The following is a 20,173-nucleotide window of genomic DNA, read 5'->3' on the forward strand; positions in this document are numbered from 1 at the left end:
CACAGTTTAACAGACAAACTGCACAAAATCGAATAAATGTTTGAGTCAGTCAGTTCAAATCAATCAATCTCATTTTACGAACGAATCAGTCGAGTGCTATCACTCTGTGCACTTTGTACATGGAAAACACAACCGCACACAAGCTTGTACACATCCAAAGTATGACTGCAATATGGCAGCCATCTTATGTCACTGGTCAATGGGAAGGGTACCACTAGATTTCCTCCCAAGGAGATTCCTGGGCCACAGTTACAATGCATTACCTGCTCATGGGTGCTGCTGCAGTTTGTTTTTTTTATTATTATTATTATTATTACTTTCATAGGCCAAACTGTACATTACAATATAATATTGTTTTGGCAAAAGTTGCTTTCCTTATTCATCTTTCTAAACCAAACCATCCAAAGAATGAACTTTACATTTTCCCACATAAGCAGTCACATAAAGTGTTTGCTATCCAAGCTTACTTCAACATGAACATATTGTCCCAGAGGGTTTTACATAAGTCAATCAGTCAATGTTACGGTACCCTGGTTGACCATGCAGGCCACATTTTATCTGTATTGTATTATAAATGACAAGTGCTGTCCCTGATACTCCTCTGCATGTCTCTTCTCACGGTTTCCCACCAGTCTGGTCAAGAAAATCTGTGATATTTCTAGTGTTTTTACACAGAGTAATATCAGCAGCAGATCTTTACATGAAGAGGTAGTACCCTACTGTTACGAAAGACCGAGAATAAGGATTGAACACCAAAGTGGTTATCTTGCACGTCAGATTTCGAGTGAACTAACCTACAGTATGCTGCAGGATTTTAAGTGCAAGGCAGATCGTTGGTTGTCTGCAACACAAAATTAAAAATATATATACATTACGGTCAATAGATAAAAACGGTAATATGCAAAACTACAGTAGTATACTATAGTATATTTAGCACTTAAAGTTTGTTTCTAAAGAACAGCACTGCAAACCACATAGCTTGCACAGCTCAAGGTGACAGTCACTTTTAACTAGGGATGCACCGACTGTGTTTTTTTGGGCCGATTACAATTACCGATATTCCATATCAATAAATGGCAGATACAGATTCTGACAGATTTTTCCCCCAATTATTTTTATTTAAACTGAACACATCACATATTTTAGTTATTGTATGTATTTTGATAGATTATACTGTACATTCTGTCAGAAGTGAATTTAGCAAAACACTGGAAAATAAATAGCATGTGGCATATTTACTAAACTCAAACATGCATGACATACATTCATTGATGGGTGGAATTACTAAATTGTGGCATCAGAGGTTGTGCTACACTAAAACCTGCATTGAAATTTTGATTGTTTTGCATTGTGCATATTGCATTTCTGTTTAACATTTCAAACATGAAATACAGCGTTTTCCATAAAAAGCTAGTGTTCTACTAGAAATGATAAAAGTAAAGACCAGCACTGGAATAATTGTTTTTATTTTTAAATATTTTAGTACATAAATACTACAAAAACACTACAAATAATCTTCATGTCAGACACATAGCCTAACAGAAAACACAAACACAACATGCTAACTATTCTGAATAATTTCTTCTCAATATCCTTATGTAGATTTCTGTTCAAACTGCAGTTAAACATGTAAAGGCTTGTAGGCTATTACTATATCACATGTATGCAGACCTATTTATTTCTACCGGACCTGAAACAAAGGTCCAAGAAACGCATATGAACTGCGTGAAAAGAACTGGAAAGCCCCAAGCATACAGACAGAGGTTATGTGTAAACAGAACATCTATTATTATACAGCATTAATATTGCAACAAAAAAAGGTTATAAATAAAATTGCACATCCTTCCATTCTATTGTTTGTTTGTTTGACCAGTAATTTTACACATTATCAGCACATGACCTAAAGCAGGCAGAGAACACAATACAAACAAAAGAATACACACATTTTCCATAACTGAGTTTGGGTTTCAGTTCTTATTTTAAATAAATAAATAAATAAATAAAAAAAGTTACATTATTTAAATAAGTCAAAAATTCATTCCAGACTTGTTTTACTCTCGTCACAAGTACCGTAATACTGCCTGCTGCTATAGGAACACTTATAAAGTCAGATTAAGTTACTGTTTTTCATTGTTAGAGCCAAGGGGAATATGATCTAAAGCACCACCATGCTGTGAAAATAAATGCAGCCAATTAATATTCTGTCAACAATCAAACATATTTCTTTTTTTACGCACATTTTAGAAGTGTGGGGGGACATGCTCTCTCTGTATGTGGTTAGTAAAAAGAAGGCTAGTGATCAGCAGTCCAGATAAGCTGCATACCTGCCGTTTTTACGTATTAAAAATCAGAAATACGCAGTAAATTTAAATTGAATGCATACAAATACGCATATCAATTTTGCTGCACAGCTTGTCAGCCTCTCCTTCCGCCTCCCCTAAAACTTCCACCAACATCTCCCAGAATACAATGTCTTCAGTTACTAGGAAACTGTACACAGGAAAAAACAACCCAACAAACATTATCCAGTCTCTGGTTAGCCCTGTTGTTTTTGCAGCCAATCACAGTAAGAATAAGAAAGATTCAAAGCTACACAGGTTGAAGCGTAAACACCCCAGTCCAGCTACAAATCCAACTGGAGCCATCATCAGAGGCAACCACTAAAAAGAGGTGCATGTAATATTAAACTTTTATAACGTATTAATGTATTTATGTATTTTATTTATCTGTATGGCTTTATATTAAAGTTTTAACATGTTGACTGAGTTTAAGAATTTAATGTTAAAATATAAGTAACATAATTAATTTGCAGTCAGTGTGATACCTCGAAAAAAATGCACTGAGCCGATAAAGAACCTTGTAGAACACACGCGTGGTTGTACGGTAGTTCAAAGTAACATAGCAGTTAAAATTGAAGGCTCTCTTTTAATGCCTACCCCATTACCATTAAAGATTGTACAGTAATTATCTAGATTACTCATGACTTCAAGGTAGTTGCATTTTACCTCCTGAAATTACATTTTACTCTCTGTGTTAAAATTAGAGGGTAAGTTACTCCTAGACCCAAAACCTTATCTGGAGTGCTGCTGGTGATGATAAATCACAAAGTGAAACATTAATAGAGTAGCGAATCAGAGTACTTGTGCTTTAATGCAGAAAAGATATGTAAACCAAACCATTTGATGACTAGCTCCATCTCCATCAATAACTTTGACAAACACAGGATATCAAAGAAAACTCATAAATCATAATAAACAACGTAATTACATTAATGTAACCAGTTCTACATTAATAAAATTATCTATTTATTATTAGGTGTAGGATGCCTGTCTCTGTATTGTTTGGTTGCATATATTTTCACAGTGTGGTGGTGCTTTAGATCATATTCCCCTTGGCTTAGTAACTTAATCTGACTTTATAAGAGTTCCTATAGCAGCAGGCAGTATTTTTATTTATTTATTTATTTGTTTGCTTGTTTGTTTGTTTTTTTTTGTTTTTTTTTTTAAATAAGAACTGAAACCCAAACTCAGTTATAGAAAATGTCATATTTTTTGTTGTGTGTATTTTTATGTTTGTATTGTGTTCTCTGCCTACTTAGGTCATGTGCTGGTAATGTGTAAAATCACTGGTCAAACAAACAAACAAACAAACAAACAATCAATCAATCAATCAATAAATAAATAAATAAATAAATAAATAAATAAATAAATAAATTGGGCTTCCAACTTTTCAGCTGGGATGCCATCTATTGCCTCATTAGCACTGCCGGCCCTAGACATGAAAAATGTCCAACTTCAGAAGTTCTTGTCCTGCGTCAAAAGGTCACTGAAGGATTGTGGGATATCATTGTGCTGTGTTTTAAAGAAACCTGTAGCAGTACTACATTCAGAAAAAGAAAACTGCCCGAGCAATGGATGCTGCAATTGAAAGAATGTTTCTCGCTATGTATATATATATATATATATATATATATATATATATATATATATATTCGCTCTACATACGACAGCCTTCTCAAGACCCGGCAGTTCACGGGCCAGTTACCTACAGTAAAACCCTATCCATTTTTTAATAAAACAAACAAAAAACATCAGCTCTTCCTGCTCCGGTTGTTGGAGTCTTTCACTTTTTTGTATTCCGTTCGCAGCTTTTAAATTTTGTCTCGGCACTGTTGCATTGTTCTACTGAATCCGTGTTCGCCAAGGACTTTGGCTAGTTTCTCGAACACGCGTATATTCTGCACAGCACCCTTTAACTGTTTCTGGATTTCAGTCAGCCCAAATTGTTAAAATAATTTTGTTCGTTCTCCCATATGCCACTACAATTATCTCTTTTGGCCAAATTCTTAACAGCCATGTGCAGCTTTGTTCCCCTGTCAGTTTCTTGTCCAGCACACGCCTCCCTGCTACGTGATGCTGAAGTTATTTTGTGGCCAGGTCTGGGCCCTGTCAGGTACGACAGCAACCAGGCCAGAAATAGCAACCAGAAAAAGCAGCTGCGGCCGGTCAGGGCCGTTGTGGCCATCAGTGGAAACGTCCTTTTTTAGGGCCAGGTCCGGCCACGGCTGGCAGTGAAAACGGAGTATATGGGGACTGAGACGTCTTTGGCGGTTACAAGTTGCATCAATGGAAGACCTAGTAAGCAGCAAACAAAAAACAGAAAGTACGACAAAACTTATATTGATTTTGGATTTATGGAATTTAGTGATGGACGACTGCAATGCACTGTATGCTTACAAATGTTATCAAACGATGCAATGAAACCTGCAAAATTGAAACAACACCTCACAACAAAGAACCTGGAGTATAAAGATAAAACCACAGATTTCTTTCATCGAAAGAAAGAAGAATACAGTCGTCAGAAAACTCGAATGACAAACATAACATCGGTTCAGGAAAAGGCTCTGTAGGCATCTTTCCTAACGCTTTGGATTGCAAAAAGTAAAAAGGCCCAGGCTATTGGGGAAGAACTGATTCTTCCAGCTGCTGTAGAAATGTGCGAAGTGATGGTGAACGAAGACTCAGCAAAGAAATTGAAGGCCATACCACTTTCTAACGACACAGTTAGAAGGAGAACTGATGATCATTCAAAGGCTATAAATGTAAACTGACGGAAAGGCTACATGCATGTGAGCAGTTTGCAGCTCTGCTTGATGAGACACCAATTATTAGTTTATGTTTGTTATGTTTGGCTTGATAAAATTATGTTAATGTTTCTTTTCTGTCAGGAGTTAACAGCATGGACATCAGGTGAGGAAATATTACTGGATAATTTCATGAAATATGAATCTCTCAAGTGGGAGAAGTGAGTTGCCCTCTGCTCAGACGGTGCTGCCGCTATGACAGGCAATAGTTGTGCTGTTGTTGCAAGAATAAGAGCCATAAACCCACAGGTAATCGTAACACATTGTATGTTGCATCGGCAGGCCTTTGCATGAAAGAGAATGGAAGCCGAACTTGAAGGTATTTTTAACCTGTTAAATGCGCTGAACCTATCCACAAGAGGGCAATACAACCATACTCCAGATGAGTGACGAGATTACAGCATTTAGGAAGAAAACAGAGATTTGGAAAACTAGACTGAGCAATGGAATCTCAGATATGTTCCAGCTGCTGACAGAATTTCTGAATACAAACACCACGACAGTTGAGTGTGTGAATGAGAGGTCCATTGCTCACAGCATTTACTTTGAACATATAAACATGGATGAATAGGCTTGGGTTCAGGATCCATTTTCAAATTTTGCTAGTCATCCTGTGGCTTGAGTGGAAAAGCAGCACAGCTGGTCCTGTGACCACTGGCTGAAAAATAAGTTTCAGTAACAGACACCCTGCCAGTTTTGGCCATTTGTTGCTGCTGAGTACCCAGCCTTAGTAACAGAAGCAATGCAAGTGTTGCTTCCTTTCCCAACAACAGATACTTGTGAAACATAATGTTCTGATATGGCAGCTGGAGAATGATTTAGGAGTTTGTCAGCCATCACACCAAGGACAGACAGACTGCAGTGAGAAGCAGCCACATTATTATTATTTGTTTATTTAGCAGGCGCCTTCTGGTTACAAGCCCTTTTCTTTAACCACTGGACCACATCCATCTCACTGCTATAAGTAAATACCATTTTTCTTAAAGGCATTACTAACAATACATCTTTATATGCAGTACACTTACATCATGAGTATTATACTATTATCATTTAGTTGGGGGGGGGGGGGGGGGGGGGGGGCGGTATCTGATTATTATTGCATTTGAAAAGGGGTCCACCCACAGAATAGGTTTGAGAACCTCTGGTCTACAGTATTGTTTCTTTAACATACTACTGAGTGAGTTTTACCTACCTAATACCATTTAAATAAATAAGTTCCATCTACAGTGGAGTTCTGTGGGAATCAGTTTGTGTGATTTACTGATGTCTTTATTTCTACAGTTTCTGCAAATACGTTTTCTGTGTCTACAGCTGTGGCCAAAAGTTTTACTTCACCTAGAATTTTAGGATTGAGACATCATTTAAAATATATGACTATCATTTAGATACTGTATTTAACATCATGCAATCAAAGAAACTACTAAATTATATCATAAAAGTCTACTGGTAGCCATAAAAGTAGTAAAGTAACTTCATGTTAGATTTCGAAACGTCACATTTTTCAAATTGTCATTTTTTTCGATAAGTACATGGAAAACTACAAAGCGGTATGTAATTCAATATGTTAACATTATTCAGCAGGTTTCATTCGACTTTATGAAGCACAATTAGTTAATTCTATAGAATGATGCAAAACTTTTGTCCATAGCTGTACATGCCAAACATGCGAGATGGGTTTTCGTGTTCATGTAGCCTACACAGATAATATAGTGTGCACTGTTAAAATATGTATACATCCCTTCAAACGTGGACTATTATCTATCTGTCTGTGTCTGTGTGTGTGTGTGTGTGTCTATAATTACTGTTTTTGGAGACAAAGTAGGAAAAGTAGTGTCTATAATGACTGTTTTTGGAGACAAAGTAGGAAAAAAACACAAAAAAAAAAAAGAAAAACTTTTTTTTATAAAAAATGGAAATTACAATTACTATTCCTGTACTACTAAACGCTTCATTCGCTCCAGAACTAACTTCACACGGAAACAAAAAAAAACAAACAAAAAAAGTTCATGCCGTAAGTACTGCGGTAGATAATAAACAGTACTGGCAACATTTCTCTGTGACAGCTAGTGTGGAATTATCTCTAGCGTTTAGCCTACTCCAAATAACACATCACCAAACGGCAGGTTAAAACTTAGGGAACAGCTTAATCTAGTTACAATATGGGGTAATGACAACATCGGGAAATGAAACGGCAAACAGTGTACATCTATAAATATATGCAATAAAAAACAGAAAATAAAAAGCAAAACGATCTTACCTCCAAACATATGAGACGAGAGGTGTGCAGGAAGCGAGCCTATCATGAGCCTGGGCCCCCCATGACCTCCGCCTGACCTGTCCCGTTCACCAGTATTTTCTTCTGGGGTGCTGTTACCGGACTCCTGGGAACTGTAAGTACCACTGCTGTTGGGGATATTGAGCCCGGACTGATTGAGCGCCTGGGCTCGGGTTCCGGACCCACCTCCACCGCCCCCCATGGACCGGGTCCTTGGTCCAAGATGATGAGCGACCTCGGCAGTGGCTCCCGAGGCCCCATGGGTGGACGGGCCATAATGACTGTACCTCATCGCCAGGGCTGCAGTTCGACTGGTGTCATTGCGACTAGAAGTGCTGGAAGGTAGATCCGACCCCGAATAAGCCCTGGTTCGGCCGTTTGCAGATGGGCTACTGGTACTTTGTTTGGCACCCATTTAGTATAGCCAGAGATTTGCTATTAATTATTTAAGTACCGATATGGGCGATAAGCACCACAACAAGTAAGAGTTTACTTCTGCGTTAAGAGTCACACAAACCAATATCCCGTACAGAAAAAATAAACTTAATAAATAAAACAAAAAGAAAGAAATAAGAACAAAAGACTGAAAAACACCAACAAGGGGAGTAGACAAAAAAATAAAACAAAAAGAAAATAGCCTACTAAAAAAACGGAACAGAAGTGTTCAAAATGTAGAATCGCGTTCCACTACTTCTGGCTGCTGTACTCCAAATCCTAAAGCTGTTCTCGCTTCAGTTGCTTGATTTGGCTTAATTTGATTTGGCTCTTGTTTTCTTAGTAACGTCTTGTCCGCCATCACTCTTCTTTATTGTGAAAGTGAACAGACACTGCTCACACTTCCTTCTTTTGCTACTACTGTACTGACACAGAAACTGTCATTGTGGAAGGTTTTTTTTTTTTTTTTTTTTTTTTAGCTGTCGGCGTGGGTGTGTATAAGGGAAAGGGGGTGGACAGAGAAAAGCAGAGAGCAGAAACTGACGAGAAAGCAGTGAGACAGTCTACGTGTGGCTGTCCTGCCTGGTTACCGAGTGTGTGAGAGTCAGCCTGTGCGTCAAATGACGTCGGCACCAACAATGTACTAAACCAACCAGTGTTGGCAGATCAGAGGTTTTCCCTCCAGGTCAAGGTTTTCTGTTTCTGTTCACGGCAATCTGGACGTAAGAAATGGACAGAGGGTTTTTTAAAGGTACATTTTGAATTTTAGAAAGGTTTTTTCTTTTTTCTTTTTTTTCTCTGCTGTACATGAAGCTCACTTCTTGATCTTCATGTGCAGCAGGTATTACTAGCCCCTAGGCCCACATACAGTCTGTGCTGCACTAGAATTTGAGTGAGAGGTACAGGTGGGGAGCCTAATGCTTGTTGCAGAGGAAATACATTTAGTTGTAAGAGCTGTGTTTAAGTGCTGTGCCAGTCAATGAATATATAGTCTGAAAAACAATAAAAAATACACAGACTGAGCAAGTGAGCAGGGCAAGGCAGGACACCTTAGCAGAGGGCAACACTAACAGTGCAGTGAGTGCACCTGAGACCCACCTGCCTGAGCAGGATACAGGCAGTCGCACACTGCTTTGAGGAGTAGTACTCACACACATGGGGTGCGTGCATCTCATTGAAACCACTGCCTGCTGATTTGTTTCAGCTTTCAAGAGATTAAGTGAAATTCATCTTGCAGTCTTTACAAAAATACAGCACCGGCCTGTGCCACATTAAATAACTTATTGTAAGTGCAGTGGAGATTTGTACAGTAACTGCGTTTGTAATATGGGAGTTGATTTGTTTGCATTGATAGTATGCACAAGTCAAACCATTTAAATAAGTAAAAAAAAAAATTAAAACTAACCGCCGTTAGCTGCTTTCTATAATGTGATGTAGAGCTATTCATACGAATTGTTAACATTTAAATTGTCCAGCAGTTCAGCGAATAAAATGTTTCTGTAGTTTTTGTTGGTTGCTCCATTTTAGCACAGACCTATATTTTCTTGTTCCGCAAGACAAAATAAAACAAATGAACTAATTTGATGATGCTAGTTACACTGTAAATGGTGTCTTGTCTTATATATGTGTGTGTGTGTGTGTAACAGGCAGTGTTGTGTGATACACTGCCGTTATTCTGTCCAGTCCACTGTCGGTGAGATGAGATGAGGTTAAAAGCTCTAAAACCACAGATGCAAACGAGCCTGGTTCACGCCCAGCCTCTGCCCTGCTATATGTGTTACACACATTCTTTCAGTGGTGCTCTTTGACATAACAACATTAAGTTCAGCAACTCTGTAGTGCCCGTGCCATTGAAAATTACATTAACTGACAGCATTTTCATTACACATGTCAAGAGGAGATATTCCTAAATTTGCCGTTAAGGTCATTAAAATGGTTCTCTTTGTACACCACAGTTAGGAAAATCAAACATCTAACAGTGGAGCCTCTTGAAAAAATAATTATGCGAAACTCCAGGGAGGTTGATATTTAGAAACCCCACTGTTTAGATCAAATGATTAGACTCCACTAACATTAGCTTTATAGGATTTTCCAGTTGACTGCTTTCTATACTTACCTTCCTATTGCTGTCCTACTTTATGAGAAAAGAGCGATCTGGTAATAAAGTAACCACACCCTGCAGGTATACAAGCAGAAACAGGTACTTACACAATGCAGTAATAACTACAGTAAAGGAAATACAAACTGCATAATAATAATAATAATACAGCTGATTATCTGCTACAGAAAGCCTCACAAGAAGATTAGTTCATTACATGCACACAGAAGCACACAAGCGCAAGGAAAGAGGAATTGTAATTTGTACTATTAATACATGAGTAGTGGAGCTGTTTAGTGAGTTACATGAATACTACCAGATGCTTAAAACGTGGTCTGTACCGCAATTCCTCTTTGCATTGTACATTTGCCCAAGTGGCTAAAGGTAGAAACATGTTGTTAACTCTGCAGTTTTTGCCAAAACATATAACACACTGTTCATGTAGTCTGTGGTCACCTGTGGGCTAGAATATAGTCACCATTCCTATTACTGGATGAAGCTGATTTAGTGCTATGGAATAGCTCCAAGGCTCTGAATGCATGAACTTCAGATTGTTGCTCATGGAAATGCCTGCACAAAATAAATGAGGGGCGATATCTCATGGCCCTCAGGACTTAATTGCTTACTTACTCTGCTTAATTGGAAAGCAGAGGAATTTGTTTCAGCCAATATACCTCTCACTGCTGTCTGAAATTAGATTTCTTAAAGTGCCATATAAACACTGCTTGTGAAGGACAATGAAAATGTAATGGATGAGTGTTATAGTGATCTCTCCCATAACCTAAAACCCACATAAATAATAGTTCATTCTATTTCTTTATTATGTATGGGCTGAAGAAAAAAAAAACTATAGTTCGGAGTGCAGGGTGAGTCACACATGCTTAGCTTGAACTTGCTTTCGCTAAGTTGCTGGTCTTGACTTGAGACCCAAAGGGAACAATGCCCTGGACTTTGCCCTTTCCACTGGCTTAGGGTGGAAAATAGGATAGAGTGGGTTCAGTGATACAAGAGTCCACGTGGTGGCTTCCCAGGTTGGCCCTTGCCTCCAGTGATCAGGAGTGTCATATTTATTGCTTCAGTGGGGGTAAAATGATGAGTAGAGGTTGCTCGTTGCTATTCAGTCCTGATTGGTAAAGGAGATGCAGCAGGTGGTGGTGGAAGGTGAATTTCTTGTATAAGCTTGTCACCTGTACATAATCGAATGCAAGTGGTACATTTAAAAGCCGATAACCAGGAAAAATGGCCTTATTCTGTCGTAAGGCTGTTGGAATGCTATCAGACCAAGGCACGCCAAGGAAACTTGATACTAGTGCATCTTCTTCATTGGAGGACTTTGTACTGATCATTAAAGAAGTGTATTTAGTTACATTACTTTTAGATATCTATTTATCTGCTGCAAACTATCTGTAACTGGGTTCTGCTGCTTTCTCCCCACTTGCCATAGACCGATTAATCTATTATATTCAAACCTCATACACAGGGGTCATAGACAATGGCATTCAATCTATAGCTCGGGCCATTCAGGCACAAAGAGAGCCTTGTAATTGCATTATAACTTCTTAGCAGTTACAAACAAATTCATATTAAGCTCACATTAATGATACATTCCATGTTTAATAATATTTTCATGACCAAAGGTTTATTACTGATTGGGAGAATATCACATACATAAAACAAGCATTAGGCAACACATTTTTACTATGGTACAGTTTACAGTCAGTACTCCTTCTAAATCACTCATCTGAATACAGTGCTGTCCCAGCTATTTCCGATTAGAGTGTCTACTGTATTGAGATGTTCCCAATGTATTATCGTTTCACCTGGTAAACTGTTCCATGCGTTTATATCTCTGTAAAAAAAAGTGCTTCTACCTTCTGTTCTGAAATTACTTTTACCCACATTTGATTATTTAAACTTGCACTCATTAAGTCCTGGAATTAGCCAATTTGCTATTTTCTCAATTCAGTAATATTGTTTCTATAAGTGGGGTCAATATATAATTTAGCACCTCTATGGCAAGCCAAATGATCATTTAGAGATATCTCAAATTGCATTATAACATATCTTTAAATATTTAGAGATATCTGTAAAACATTTCGAGATATTTCAAATTGAATTCCAGATATCTTTAATTGTGCAGTTTTTAAAATATCTAAAATTAATTTGAAGATATCTGTAAGTCAATTAGAGATATCTGTAAATCAATTAGAGGTATCTAAAAATGAAACAAAGATATCTCAAATTGATTTACAAATATCTTTAAATAATATGTAAACCATGTGGATTTTGCTAGCACGGTACGCCAAACTGTCATTTAGAGATATCTTAAAATTAGGGTTTTAAAGTTATCCCTAAATCATTTTAAGGTATCTCTGAATTATACCCTATTAATTTAGAGATATCTCTAAATGACTTCAATAAAGTAATTTCAAGATACTGTATCTCTAAATGACTTCATGTGAAAATGCTCTGTGTTGTGAATGGACTTCCTGTACATTTAGAGATATCTAAATGAACAGGAAGTTATTTAGAGATATCTCTAAATGATTTAGAGATATCTGTAAATGAACAGGAAGTTATTTCAGATATCTTAAAATGATTTAAAGATATCTCAAAATGCATTTAAAGCTCAATTTAAAGATATATGGAATTCATTTTGAGATATCTTTAAATGTATTTTATAGCTCTTCAAATATTTAGAGATATCTGGAAATGATTTAGAGATATCTTCAAGTATTTAGAGATATCTGTAAGTTAATTTGAGATATCTCTAAATGATAATTTGACTTGCCATACACTACTTTATTTTTATTTATTTCTTAGCAGACGCCCTTATCCAGGGCGACTTACAGTCGTAAACAAAAATACATTCCAAGAATCACAGTACAAGTAATAATACAATTAAGAGCAAGATAAATACAATGACTTTGGTTCTAGCAAGTACAAGTATGACAAAATACGATTCAATAACAGAGCAGATAACAGTGTCAGTGATAGTTACATCAGGATATAATTAAATACAAAATACTATAGATTAAATAACACTTGACAGATTACAGTACTCTAAAGTACAGGATTAAATGCAGTAAAATAGGGGGCAGATAAGAGCAAGTAAAGCACTACTATACTATGTAACCTAGCATTCTGTTTCACATTTGAATTGCTTTTCCACATTGGCGAGATACTTAAAGTCCACAATAACTTTTCATTATAGTTGTATTTATTGTAACTAATCCCAAGGCAGAAGGCAGGAGATACTTCTTTACAGAGACAGTGGTGAGGGTGAATTATTGGGATCCTTTAAAACCCAACAATGTTTTGAGATCAATCAGCTACAAGGAACCTTATGAGTCATGAAGTGTCCCCTATGTGTTTTTATGTTCTTATTATATATTATACAGTGTGTTCTTATTATATATTATACAAAACCTCATCTCTCTTTCAGTTCTGCCATCTGAAAATGTTACTGTTCAAGAGCAACTGTCAGACGTAAGCAATATTTCACAGGTAATGTATTTGACATAAACATTATTGCCCTGCTAGTGGAAAGTTTGATCTGCACACTGGAATAGTGTGGCCCTGATTATTATTTCGATTTCATTATATTATCATAAAACACACAACAAGTAGGGCTGGGTAACGGATAAACTCAAGAGCAAGGGTCTCCTATGCTGGTTTATAAGCCGCAAGCACGCAGCTTTGTAGGGAGGTACTTCCAGGCATCCTGTAGTGCTTTCCCTTTACATTAAACAGTGGACTTTCAAAAACAGGAAGTATTTTCATTACCAGTTGCTACAGGGAATAATACCCTTTACAGGGTATGGACTGTCCATTTAAGCGTGTGTGTGTGTGTGTGTGTGTGTGTGTGTGTGTGTGTGTGTGTGTGTGTGTGTTCAAAACCTTTTTTTTCATATCTCAGAATAAATCTGTCATCATAAATAAATACACCTGGGATAAACCGAAAACATGACTAACACAAAAATGTGTACTTCCAATTAAAAACTTAAAAAATCCACGATAAAGTTATTTGGGCATGTGGCAGGGCAGAAGCCCTGCTGATGTGTATGTGGAAATGTAAGTTTGGCAGGGATGGGGTTAATCGGTCTCTACCAGCAATCACAGGTGTGGCCACATGTATAACAGGAAGCAAAAATCCTTGTTTGCTGGTGGAGTTTGGGGGTGAGTGTTTGTACTGTGATTTTTGTAATGTTTTGTATCTGTAGTGAAGGCTAATGCCCAGCTTACAAGTGATTTATTCTTTTGTTTGAGCATTTTATTTTGTTCCTGTTTTTGTGTTTGTTTTGTTAATAAACGTGCGCCCCAGCTCTTAAACTGCAGCTTTCTGTCTCTGGGTCTCTTTCCTGCCGGTAGCCAGCCTGTCACAGGGCAAACTAGCAATAATAACTATTGAGTAAAAGGGTGCATGTAATACACTGAAATTATTGTAGCAAGCTTTTTCAGTCAATAGTAAAAAGTTTAGCTCCTGTATTTCTTTTACTTTGTTCCAGCTGCAGGTCATTGTTAATCAATTTGATTTTGTAACACATCAGTCTAGTCATACCTGTCTCTCTCTCTCTCAGAATAAATTAAATAATGAATTGTCATTATCCCCATTAGTCAAGAGAAGAAGATACATTTATATTAAATGTGTCAATCAGTCTGGATGCTTTTACTTTTTAAACTTAAACACTGAAACAAAGATTGAATCTACTACTGTCATCAGCGAGGCTTCTCTTTAGTTTTAGGCTTGATTTTTCAGAGAGTCTTTATTAAAGTAAAATTTGCAAGTAAACAAGTAAGTGACTTTTAAGGTTTATGTTTTTGGTTTCCCCACATGGTGAATAATTATATTATTTTAAGACTGATGGCTGATCCAGAAATATCCTGGTCTAGAAAATGTAAATAAGATGCTGCCATTTGTAAAATATTCTGTTTTTATGTAGGGCAGCCAGAATACATTGACTGAGTTGGGTAGATTGACTTTTCCATAATGCAGTGGTTAACATTGCAAGATGAAAGGGAACCTGAGGAGATTTACAGCAACTGCAAGTGCTGCACAAGCAGGGCTGTCCTACGTGGTAAAGCCTGTTTCCTGTGTCATCAACAAGTGCGCCCAAAGTCATGTACTGTGTGGAGACGACAGCTGCAGTGGGCATGTCTGTCATCACCAGGGCCAGACTTCCAAGAGCACCTTGATGTCATCCAAGTCTGTGAGCCCCCACTTCTGTTTACAGCAGTAGTATTGATAGACCTTTATTACTTGCTCCCTGCTCATCTTTGCAGCTAATAAAAAAAATGGGGCTGCTTGTGGTGGTGGTGGTGGGGGGGGGGGGGGGGAGGTAAAAAAATTGCTGGAGGTGTAATTATTTATGAAAACAGCATTCAGAGTACAATGTGCTTAAGAGCTAAGATGGTAATTCATAGCTACTGATCCCTGGAGAGGCATTACTGCAGTTGAAATAGTTACCATAACCATAGAAATTACTGGGAGCTCAGAAGCTATTGTAAATTACGATGTGCCACTATATGTTTTAACAGTGTCTGTCTATCACAGGGGGCTAGAGAATTTGGAATTAGTTTAATGTACAGAGAGAGAAATATTATCAAGCTTTTGATAGTAGAAACACACATGTTCCCGTGGCCTAAAAACCTTGAGTACCACTGAGTTAAAGTCATGTCGACAAACATTTGGAAGAAGTCTTTATCAATGTCTGAATTTGGTATGCTATCTGAACTGCCCCCTGGAAATCTGTGCTGTTGTGTGTGCAGTGCTCTTCTGCCCCAATGTCATAGAAAATTTTTTTTCCAGCAAACATTGGCATTCAGAGGACAACCAGGAGACTGCCTCAACACACATTGGTACAATGCAGCCACTTTATTGATGGATGAAATGGTAGCATGGGCACCAACTATCACTGACATCCTGAATAGCTGCATATAACTTTCACCCAAACTGAGCCATAACAGTTTCCATACTGTACTTCATAGAGAAGTATTTCTGAACGCTATAAGAGATGCCATGTCCCACCCAGCAAACTGTGAGACAAGCTGATCTCTTCACAGGGGAACTGGGCAGGTTGCAGCTAGTTTAATTTGTTTTTAAAACGAAGAGGAAAAGCAGGTGGCTCATGTATCTGCCCTTATCTGCTGTCACAATGCAGTTCCTTCCTGCATTGTATTATTTGATTAGATCAAAGCTAAACAAGGTGTGGATGTGGTTCTCTGAGGGACTGGTACCTCCCTCTGTTATTATTATTTTTTGTTTATTTAGCAGACACCTTTATCCAAGGCAACTTACAGAGACCAGGGTGTGTGAACTATGCAGAGTCACTTACAACAACATCTCACCCGAAAGACAGAACACAAGGAGGTTAATTGACTTGCTTAAGGTCACACAGTGAGTGAGCTGGGATTTGAACTGGGGACCACCAGACCACACTGCCTCCTTGAACAGTTCAAACAGACTGCTTTAAACATCTTTCTTCCTTTTGTCCTCGCAGTTTAAAATGTCAACTCCAGGGGCAGCTGACCCTGAACTTGCCATTTAGAAGGGTATTCACTGTACCCATACAGATACACCCAGGCAAATCATTAAATACAGAAATGAAGACAAACAAACAAAGGTAAACAAGGCTTTAAACTGAACCTTTATCAATGGCCTCTGTTTCTTAGCTTTTTTTCACTTCATGAAATATACCTTTTTTTTTTTTTTAAGTTAAACGCTACAGATAAAAAATAAAAACATTATATTGTTTCTTGCTGGTATTTATTAATTTCCTGTGCCAAAGGTCACATGGTCTGATTGGATAGAAATTGATATATAGCACAGGAAGCACCTAGGTATAATTCTATAGCATTGTCTTTGAAATATCTGCACTTACCCACTTATAGTATGAAACAAAATATATTTAAAAGAAAAAGGATACCAATGATAATGTTGCTATTGCTAATTAGAGGTAAGAAAATATATTTTAATTGTGACATATACTGTATTACACAGCAAGTATTAAGTAATCATTATAACTATAAATGTTTTAGTGTTACTTGATAACAACTTAGTAAGGCTATAAGGGATAACGTTAACTTGATTAATGGGCACATACTGGTATCTGTAATACAGTATGTGCATTGTCATTTGAAAGTGTTACTGTTTTTTTATATCAATTACTTGTTTTGTTTTGTTGTTGATTCAAATGCTTTGTGTAATCAAGAAGATTTTCTGTGCTGAAGCCACTTTGGTGGCTGCATCTCTCCTGAGTTGGACCATGTTAGTTGTGAACATTGCCTCAATACCTCCAGCTGGCCAGCATTGATAACCTTGGGTTACAACATAAGCTTTTACTCAATGTAATTAATTACACAAAAAAAGATACTGTTGGGCCTAACATGGAATTACTGAAGAACGTTTACACATCAGAGACCGTCTGGGTTTTTAAGTGAAATGAACAGTGAATAAATGCCATGGTTACTGAAAGGATCTGGGCTTGACTAAGAGACTTCACATTATGAAAATAGGCCCTTAGGTTAAATTCCTTCTTTGTTAAATACAGCGGCTTTGGACACAAGGCTGTGGAACAAGCAAAAGTCTTACACGTGGGTTCAGTTAAGTAAAAGATAACAATCTGTATACTTACGAGTCAGTTTCTCTCAGTTACAAATATTTATTCTCCATTAAAAGTGTAGTGCCCCATTCTGCTGAAACAATATTTGATTTACATATTTAAGAAAGGTTGTTACATTATCATTCTGTTTCACTGACCGCGATTACCACTAATCTTGGGCATGCTGACTACCTTCACTTAAAGTCCAGGGCTTGTAACCAGAAAGTCACTGGTTCAAATCCCACCTCTGCCACTGACTGACTCACTGTGTGACCCTGAGCAAGTCACTTAACCTCCTTGTGCTCCATCCTGAGGATGAGATGTTAAATCAATGTCCTAGTGTAAGTGACTCTACATATAGTTCATGGCCTGCCTCTGTAAATCACTTTGTGATGTGATCCACTATGAAAGGCACTATCTAAAAATAAAGATGATATTATTATTATTATTATTATTATTATTATTATTATTATTATTATTATTATTATTATTATTATTATTATTATTATTATTATTATTATTATTATTATTAAAGGGATACGTTATGCCATCTATATTTTTTGGAAAATGTAATTTCATATGGGTTTAATATGGGATTATATGTGTTTTCTATCATTCTCTATTGCTGTTTCTGCTGTTTATGATGCCATTTTTCAGGTAAAACTTGTGCCTTAAGAAGGCACTAGCCAAAATGTTAGCTTACTTGACTTTATTTATTATAAGTTTTACCTTTGAATTCTGATTGAGCATTTTAAAGTTCTGGATTATTTTTCAACTAGAATGGCTGCTTCCGAAAAGTGAGGCGGTTTTAGAAATACCCACTCAAGGTGTGCAACTGTAATATCTGCCCCCTCTGTGAGTTAGCTCTATACAGTTACACAGGAGACTGAAATGACAGCTGCACACACTTAATGTTCATTTTTGAAACCAAGACTTCAGAAGTAGACTCAGTTTAAAAAAAAAATGCTGGCGTAGTAATTGAAATGCCCAAAAGTGGACAAAAGTTTTATTATCCCCCACTAGGGAAGAAATCCCTTCCGCAGAGTATATATGAATTCAGGCTGCTATCCTGGGAGCACTTGAGTGCACTCGAGTTGGCTTGACTATGGAAACGAGGTATTTGTGTAACATAAAACACATGCACACATATGCATGCAAAATGTTTCTGCTAAAATGAGTGCAATATCCGAATTTAAATAATTAAAGTAACCAAAGAAAAACTGAATTTGAATACTGAATCCCTAATTGTCTCCATTAGCATGACCAACTATTGGGACACAAATTAAACAAATATATATTGTATGCACAGTAAATGGACTTCCCCTTCCTCATATCAGTGATTCACTTGTAATATAAATGGTTTCCCTGACATCTATTCTGTAATACATCAAATGTAAATATCCCTGTTGCAGGTCAGTTTCAGTCTGGCAGACTTTGATAGCTGATAGTAGGCACTTGCTGGGTGCATATAAATTCAAGACTGCACAAATGAAGGCTCTTTCACAAGGAGCAGTCTTAAAACTGATAACTCTGTGAGACTTCCCAGGTGGTATAAGGCATTTATCTTAGTGGAAGGGTCTATTCACTATTCCAACACTCTGTAGCTCCCCCTAGGTGTTTTATATCAAACCCCTGTATTTACCATTCATTCAAAGACATATCAACCAAGGGACACATTACACTGTGGACACCCAATGATGCTCTATAATGGTTTTTATTCTAACTGCCCATTAAAACTCGGCTGGACTGGCAAGTGTTTGTGACATCAGGAGATGCACACCCACTCCCTTCCAAAATCCTGACTGTACCAGCTGCTGGTGGTGTTTGATTGGCACGGCTAGGGGTCAAGCAGATCATTCCTTAAAGACCTTAAACTTATTTTTTTTCCCCCTCTAATCAGGGGCATATCGAGGGGCTGTTCTGAAAATTGCAATAGCCTTGGCGTTTGTATAAAATAATGACTGCTTCATTTAAGAGCAGCATCCGAGCTATAAAACATAGAAATCTAGAAATCGTGAATGGGTTCAAGTAAAGGTCTAGCTCAGCATTTTTGTTTGCTATTAATGGTGAGGTGTCAGCCTTTTGTAGGCTTTATTAAGATGGATTTTGTAAATCTGCCCTAAATTAGGAGTTTTTATTTTTATTTTTAGAAATTCAGTAGAGTATGTAAAAAACAACATATACTGTATTAATATTAATAAAAATGTGTGTGTGTGTATATATATATATATATATATATATGGGCAGCTGGCTCTTTGAGCTAAATATATATATATATATATATATATATATATATATATATATATATATATATATATATATATATATATATATAAACAGTATCAGTGACCACATTAAAATCTGCTATTGCACATACTGATTATAGATATACTGTTCATACAAAAAAGAAATGCTCTCGGAAATTGGTGAAATTGAGACACCTTATTCTTTTTTTTTTTAACATGTAAGATGCCATTAGAAGCTCAATTCCTAAGTCATAGTTGAAATAACACGTTGAAATTCCAACGATCATTATTTTAAATATGGAGTAGAACATTAAACTGATAAGACTTTTAAAGAATTTCGAACAAAAGCTTTTCTGATCATTTTTATTTTTTGAC

At 37.0% G+C, this 20,173-nt stretch overlaps 1 protein-coding gene across 1 annotated transcript in view; it reads right to left on the reverse strand.

Moving 5' to 3' along the window:
* The window catches only part of LOC117399904 (E3 ubiquitin-protein ligase znrf2-like), a 67,573-nt gene extending 59,096 nt beyond the window's left edge, over positions 1-8,477 (reverse strand). Inside the window, exon 1 of the mRNA XM_033999338.3 lies at positions 7,401-8,477. Within this exon, the coding sequence (XP_033855229.1) occupies positions 7,401-7,833 (433 nt within the window). The 5' untranslated portion in view covers positions 7,834-8,477. The remainder of the gene's footprint in view (positions 1-7,400) is intronic.
* Positions 8,478-20,173: the final 11,696 nt, after the last annotated feature.

This window comes from Acipenser ruthenus, chromosome 4 (genome assembly GCF_902713425.1).
Source record: "Acipenser ruthenus chromosome 4, fAciRut3.2 maternal haplotype, whole genome shotgun sequence".
NCBI classification, from domain to species: domain Eukaryota; kingdom Metazoa; phylum Chordata; class Actinopteri; order Acipenseriformes; family Acipenseridae; genus Acipenser; species Acipenser ruthenus.